Source organism: Trichogramma pretiosum, unplaced genomic scaffold, assembly GCF_000599845.2.
Source record: "Trichogramma pretiosum strain Unisexual culture from Peru unplaced genomic scaffold, Tpre_2.0 scaffold162, whole genome shotgun sequence".
NCBI lineage: Eukaryota > Metazoa > Arthropoda > Insecta > Hymenoptera > Trichogrammatidae > Trichogramma > Trichogramma pretiosum.
Genome location: NW_019640831.1, coordinates 147,189 through 154,614, shown reverse-complemented (window position 1 = coordinate 154,614; position 7,426 = coordinate 147,189). Strand labels below are relative to the sequence as shown.

The window sequence follows — 7,426 nt, the reverse complement described above, 5'->3', positions numbered from 1 at the left end:
GCATTGTTTACGCTGGCTGCGTGTGTCCGAAATGATGTTACTTTCTGTCGTGTGTGTGTTAATGAAATTATGTATAGAAGATACGTGAGATACATTAAATTGTAGTTCATGCGTAGCTGCTCGCTAGCTGCTTCTCGCAGTTTTAATAATTTCTTTTTCATTGAGAAAGTTTACGTCGTAGACTGTAACAACTCCCAGCGAACAAGAATTTTTATATACCCCGTTATTTCCATGCATATCTCCGCTCGACCATTCCTTAAATCTAACATTATTTTTCATTTTACAACCTTTCTTAAAATTATTAATATGCCGTTTTACAATTTTAATTGCCGATAGTTTGTATACAAAAATCTCGGTCGATTTGTGCGAGGGAAAGTTCGCGTATTGCTGTGAGTCTAGCGTTGTCTATTTCGCGTAAAATGTACTGTTTGGAGTTATGACCTGCGAGTCCTTTTCTTCGCTTTTTTTTTGTGTTATTATTCGGCAATGTATTGAACTTGTCCTGTCGATTCGCTATTTAAGCAGCGCAAAGAGCTGTTCATGTACATTCAAGTCTTAGACGACCTCCAGACAGCTTCACTATGGCAGATGGTTCAATGGATTTCTTGAACGTAAGTATCGCAGTTAATAAATAATAAGTTCTTATTTCATTATAATATAAGTAATTATTGTATGAGTATATAAATTTTTTTTGTTTTTTTTTTGTTTTTTCTTAGACCATGACAGATTTACACCGCGTGATATTAAAGTGCCTTTTGCGTCAGCTAGAGCGGTTCAATGATGTATATTCCGAGCACAGGGCCTTGGTGCAATCTGCACTGGCTGATCTGGTGAAATTCCAGGAGCTGGAGTTCCCTGAGGTCGTTGTACTTGGACCCGATTGCCATAATGAAGATTGGGACCGTGATACTGAGTGTGCGTTTTGCGGGTTGCCTCGCTGTAATCCGCCTCCACCCATATATCGGCCTGTTGATGATCTCGGGCGAGTGTTATGTGCGTTCATCGATCTTTTGATCTCACCCTCAGCGCACGCGTAGACTCGAGCTGTCATTGAAGACACCTTGGAGAAATCTATCGATCCATAATGTATAGCCTTGACGGCTTTTCAAAATTATCTCTAATAAAAAATAATAATTAATTTAAATGTTTTTGAGTGGTTATTATTTTTCTCCTTTTCTTTTGTAGTTATAATAATTAAATAGTAACAATTAGACAATTAAATAGTTGTTGTCAACTCAATGTAGTACAATAATTATATACAAGAAAAAATAATAAATAGAAAAGAAAAATTATTTGACTCGACTTGAGATCGAACTGGAGATACTTTGCTCTCCCAGCAAGCGCCTTACCGCATGAGCTATGCAAGTCTTCGTCATAGGTTACAGTTTGTATGCTTAAGTTTTTATACTTATCCTCTATACTTAATATCTATGCTGATCCCCTCTCACCCTCCACAAAAGAACGACCTTTGGGAGTGCCGTCATCATTCGGATGGGTCAATTCTTGGGTATAGTCTCGCTGGAAGTGGTGGTGGGACTCTCTCTTGTTGTGGTGGCGGGCCTTTCTCCTGTTGTTGTAGCATTGGTGCGTTTTCTGCATCGATGTTGATTCTTCGATCTTCTTGCTCTATAATCCTTTCTCTGTCAATCCTATCGATATTGATAATAATGTATATTCTGACACATTATATCACATTTCATATTTTGGCGCTGCTATGCCAACTTAATAATAATAAATTATTTCTACAATTATGTTGTCACTCTTAGTCGCAAAAGGCACGACTCTCGCTGCCATGCTCACTTGCCTCTGTGCTCTGTATAGCTCGCACACCACTTACAATAAATCTGTTATTTTCTACACGAATCTTCAATTTGCAATCCTGCCCAATTAACAATTCTCCAGGTTATGGGCCCAGGAGTACGCAGGTGAAAATATTTTCAAAAAAACAAGTAAATGTTTTTACTTTCGGAGCCAAAAAAGTTCGCTTTTGGAACAAAGAGGTTAGGAACGGCCCTCGTGCAAAAAAGTTGACTAACCTCAAAGTCAGAGAAATGGAACGAGAATTGTAGCAGATCGACAAACTAGTAAATAGAGATCAGTGGCCTTTGTGGAAATTCAAAATAACAGTTACGCTAAAATCATACGACGTGTGGGGTGTAGTGCAAGGCAGTCAAGAAAAATCACAGGCATTGGGTGAAACGGCAACGAGTGCACAAATCGCCAGCTATGAAAAAGAAAAGCATGCCTATGAAAGGGCCGATTGTATTGCACAAAAAATCATAGTAAAAACGTGCAGTGATAAGGTGTTGATACACATTTTAAATAGCAATAGTGCTAAAGAAATGTGGGACAAACTTATGGTGCTTTATGATAGAAAATCTGGAGTGGCCGTCAACACAGTGCAGCAGTCCTGGTGCAACTATGTCAAGGATCCTGCAGATGATATCGACACACCCATTTCCAAGATAGAGAATATGGCCTTTAAACTAAACGTCGTGGACCTGAAGTATAGTGATCAGGACGTTATATGCAAGATACTCAACACACTGCCTGAAGCCTACAGTCATTTCCTTACATCATGGGAGTCAGCTTCAAAAGTTGAAAGAACCAAGGATAATCTGATCACGAGACTGTCCATTGAAGAGGAACGGATGCAGAATAGAGAAGTGTTAGAATCTAAGGCATTAGCTGCTAACCTACAGTCAGACAAGAGCAAAAAAGGTAAAACTGGAAAAAAGTTCAATAAAAATAAAAATATCAAATGCTACTACTGCCATAAACCAGGACACAAAGAATACTACTGCAGAGAAAAGAAAATAAATGAAAATTCTTCAGAATCAAAGAAGACTTTTGACCAAGCTGTAGTATGTGAAGCATTTGCGTCTGAACTGCATAAACAGAAAAAGGAAGATCTTTGGTATAAAGACTCTGGTGCTTCAGATCACATGACTTATAAAAAGGAATGGTTCTCTACATACAAGCCTTTGGACCAAGAATTTTGGGTGCGATTAGCTGGTAAAGTGTCACTGAAGGCTTAAGGCAGAGGAAGCATAAATGTTCATACGTACGATGGAGAGAGTTGGACTTTGAACCACTTGGCAAATGTTTTATATATGCCTGATCTCCAGTACAATTTGTTCTCTGCAAATGCAGCACTTGACAGAGGAATGGTTGAAATATCTAATAAATTTGAGACTAGGTTTACCAAGCATGGAAGAACAATCATAATTGGTAAACGCAAGCATGAAATCTCTAAACTTTTTATTATGCAAATAAAAGTGCAGATGCCTGACAGTGAAATACACCCACACTTGAATGACAAACATACTGCTTTAGTATCAGAATCTTTGGAAAACTGGCATCAAAAGTTTGTTTATCAGAGTTGCAACAGAGCAAAAGAAGTATTGAAATCTTTCAATTTGAAGTTTGAAAATTCAAAAGATTTTTTCTGTGGTGCTTGTGCTATTCGGAAAGCTCATCGTTTACCGTTTCCCAAAAGTGCATCTAAAACTCGTTATATTGGTGAACTAGTGCACGCTGATGTGTGTGGGCCAATGCAAACAAAGTCAATGAATGGGTCAAGATTTTTTCTTTTGTTAAAAGATGACTATTCAAATTTTAGATCTGTGTACTTTCTCAACTTAAAGAGTGATGCTAAAAGATGCATAAAAGACTTTGTACTGAAGAGTGAAAAGCATTGTCCTGAAGGTATAAAAACCATACATACTGACAATGGTTTGGAATTTGTGTGCAAAGAAGTCCAAGAGCTTTTATCTGAACATGTCATTACACATGAACGCACAGTAGTGCATACACCTGAACAAAATGATTCAGCAGAACGTGAAAATAGAACCGTCGTTGATGCTGCTCGTATTGTGCTACTATCTAGTGAGTTTCCTGTCAATTTTTGGGCAGAAGCAATAAAAACAGTAACCTATGTATTAAACCGCACAAGTACAAGCTCTGTAAAAGGCAAAACTCCTTTTGAATTGTGGTACAACAAGAAGCCAAACTTAAAGGAATGACACATTTTTGGTCAAATAGTCTACTCACACATCCCCAAAATACAAAGGAGAAAGTGTGATGCTAAAGTGAAACGAGGTTTTTTTATTGGATATGAGGACAACACTAAGGGGTATAGAATCTGGCATCCTGATACAGGAAAAATAGAAATAGCCAGAGATGTCATTTTTGGTAAGTCTGGCACTCCTTTTGAAGATAAAAGTCAAATGTCATATTTATATTTTCCTGGAGAAGAAGACAACGAAGATTCAATCAATGAGAAAGTGGATTATTTAAAAACGATGAAACACAGGATAAAGAAGAACAAACAGAATCAGCAGACGAGACAGATGACAGTGATGACTCCATGTAAAGTTTAAATTAAACTGTGAAAGAAGAGCCCTCAGATACTAATGTGGTAGTATCTACTGATAACTCGTACACACCACCTCAATCGTATATAGACCGATTAAGAGATCCATCTTTACGAAAACAGCCAAAAAGGTATGGCAGCTCATCGCTCTTCGAAGAAGCTCTTGTAGCAGTAGGATATGAGCCAATTAATTACAAAGATGCTATATCATGCCAAGATGAACAAAAATGGAAAAAGGCGATGCAAGATGAGATGGATTCTTTAAAGAAAAATCAAGTTTGGGAACTAGTAAATCCACCTGTCAACTCTAAAATTATAGGCTGTAGATGGGTGTCCAAAATAAAAAATGACGCTACTGGAAAGTCTATGCGTTAAAAAGCGAGATTAGTCGCCAAGGGATATAATTGTCACGTTATCTTAACGCAACTTTTATACAACGGAATAGTCAAATTTCCGATCGCGGTATAATCAAATTATCGACCTTTTACTCTCGCGCGCTTACGCACGCGACTACGTATTGATAAAAATACCTTGTCACTCACTCGCCACATGATCGGAAGACACGCGAGCACCATGCCATAGACACGCGTTAGACCGAAAAGCTAAGATAACGGATAGGCTATGCAAACGAATTACGTGACTAACTAATGCACACGACACCATAGCCACGCGCGGTCGCTTGACACCTAGGCATTGATGACACAGCTGATGGCTATCGAAAAGCCAATATTATTCGGTTTTGGAAGATGTACACACACGAGCATTAGATATACGGGCATTAGATCACGTAGGCCCCGATAGCCGAGATTAGACGAAAAGAGGTATATGAAATAATTGGGTGAATGACCCATAATCAAAGAGTGATTTCGCAAGCCCAGCTCTAGGAGGTAACTCGCTCGCGCACGTAAGCCTACCGGTGGCAAAACACCTGCCGATAAGCGCAGAGTAAATCGGGTATATAACCCGGCGCAAACTAACACTCAGCCCTTATTATTGTAACTAACTTTGTACGAGACGCATCGTGACTGATTGCTCTCTTGATCGAATTGTAACTTGTCGCGACTAAAAACTAAAGTAAAGTAGAATCTAGTGCGAATTGAGTCTTAAGTATATCAATTGTAAATCGAGTGTGCAAGTGCGTACTCTCCGACGTAGCGAGAGACGAGTGGAAGCAATACAAGCCTTCAATAAATAACCAAACTGTAAGTCTATTCAATCATATTTTATTATTTTCCATCCCATTCTATTCCCCTCAAGTAGCACGTATAATTATGTATAGTCCATAGAGAATATATAAACAAATCTATTCTATTTGTTATAAACCCTGTATTGGGAATGTAACATAATCAAGAGCAAGGTATAGACTACCAAGAAACTTTCAGCCCAGTGGTGAGGTATGAATCAATTAGATTACTCCTTTCTTTAGCTGCAAAAGGAAGTTTAATCATAAACCAATTTGACATAAAAACTGCCTATCTCAATGGCCAGATTCAGGAGGAGATTTACATGGATCAACCTCTAGGTTTCAATGATGGTACTACACAAGTATGTTAGCTTCAAAGAAGTCTATACGGGTTAAAGCAGTCTAGTCGATGCTGGAATAACCGTTTCACAAATTTTCTGAGATTAAATAATCTCAAACCATCTGTGGCTGATCCCTGTATTTTTAAATACAATGATAAAGAAAAAAGAATCGTTGTGGCAATTTTTATTGATGATGGTCTGCTGCTCCCTAAGGACAGAAAAGAATCAACAAACCTATTGGTTCAACTGAAGAAAGAATTTGAAGTCAAAGAATGCACTTCAGAACTCTTCCTTGGTATCCAAATAGGACATCAGGAAGAAGGTGCCATCACCTTGCAACAGACAGCATATGCAGCTAAAATACTTAATAGATTTAGGATGCAAGACGCCAATCGGGTCAAAATACCTGCAGACCCACATTCAGATTTTTGTGTTGATATGCACACAAATCAAGAAATAAGTAAGGAACCTTATCGTGAAGCTGTTGGCAGTCTCCATATCTCTCCAATGGCACTCGACCAGACATAACGTTTGCAGTCAACAGAGCGAGCAGATACTTAGAAAATCCGACAAAACTTCACTGGAATGCAGTAAAGCGCATTTTCAAATACATGAAAGGCACTCTAGAATATTGCCTAATTTTCAAGAAAGAAAATACCAATACCTTGAAAGTATACTCTGATGCTGACTACGCTGGGGAACTAGAGACAAGAAAATCTACCACTGGTTGGCTGGTCAAGTACAGTAAGACACAAATTCATGGAACTGACAGCGTCAGTCAACAGTAGCTCTGTCAACTACTGAATCGGAATTCATTGCCTCATGCTTGGGAGCAATAAATATTATGTGGTTCAGAAAATTGTTTCTGGATCTCAATTTACTGGAGAAAACCAAATTATAACTTTATGTGGACAACAAAAGCGCAATATGCTTAATAAAAAATCCAGTTTTCCACAAAAGGACTAAACACATTGACATAAAGTATCATTTTGTTCGCCTGAAGTACGAGGAGATAATGTTTGAATTCGAGTATATCAACACCAAGGACCAACAAGCTGATATACTCACAAAAGCTTTGCCTTATCCGGCCTTCGAATGTCATCGATTAAAGATATGTGCTAAAGAGTAAAGTGCGGAGTAAATCAAACATATGAACATAATATTATTTATTTTTTTTAAATCTTTGATCTAATGTAATATTTGTTGGCGCGACAATTAGCTTAATATTGTTATTGATATAAAAACGTGTCATTTTTTTCAAAAGGAAGTAACTACTTCAAAATGTATAATGTGAACGTTCACTAGCATAGTAGCCATAGTAGCTAAAAAGGCAAATAGGGGTTCTGAAAAGGTCGATCAACAAATTCGAGATAATTCTAGGAACGTTCACTAGCATAGTAGCCATAATAGCTAAGAAGGCAAATCGAGGTTCTGAAAAGGTCGAACAAGCAATTCGATATAATTCTGTGAACGCTCACTGGCATAGTAGGCATAGTAGCTAAGGAGGCAAATCGAAGTTCTGAAAAG

General features: G+C 38.0%; 1 protein-coding gene across 1 annotated transcript; it reads left to right on the top strand.

Moving 5' to 3' along the window:
* The first annotated feature begins 581 nt into the window (after positions 1–581).
* LOC106653307 lies at positions 582–7,028 on the top strand. The gene is made up of 11 exons (XM_014372708.2): positions 582–611; positions 717–915; positions 2,128–3,015; positions 3,154–3,367; positions 3,623–3,888; positions 4,045–4,371; positions 4,467–4,697; positions 5,802–5,920; positions 6,113–6,359; positions 6,437–6,672; positions 6,903–7,028. Exons 1-11 carry the CDS (start codon positions 582–584, stop codon positions 7,026–7,028), a joined length of 2,883 nt encoding a protein of 960 aa, XP_014228194.2.
* The last annotated feature ends 398 nt before the right edge of the window (positions 7,029–7,426 follow it).

Coding starts and splice junctions, on each gene's coding strand:
- LOC106653307 (XM_014372708.2), top strand. CDS start 582: ATGGCAGATGGTTCAATGGATTTCTTGAAC. Junction 3,368..3,622: donor TTGGAAAACTGGCATCAAAA/GTTTGTTTATCA, acceptor TTCAAATTTTAG/ATCTGTGTACTTTCTCAACT. Junction 5,921..6,112: donor TCAATGATGGTACTACACAA/GTATGTTAGCTT, acceptor CTGCTCCCTAAG/GACAGAAAAGAATCAACAAA.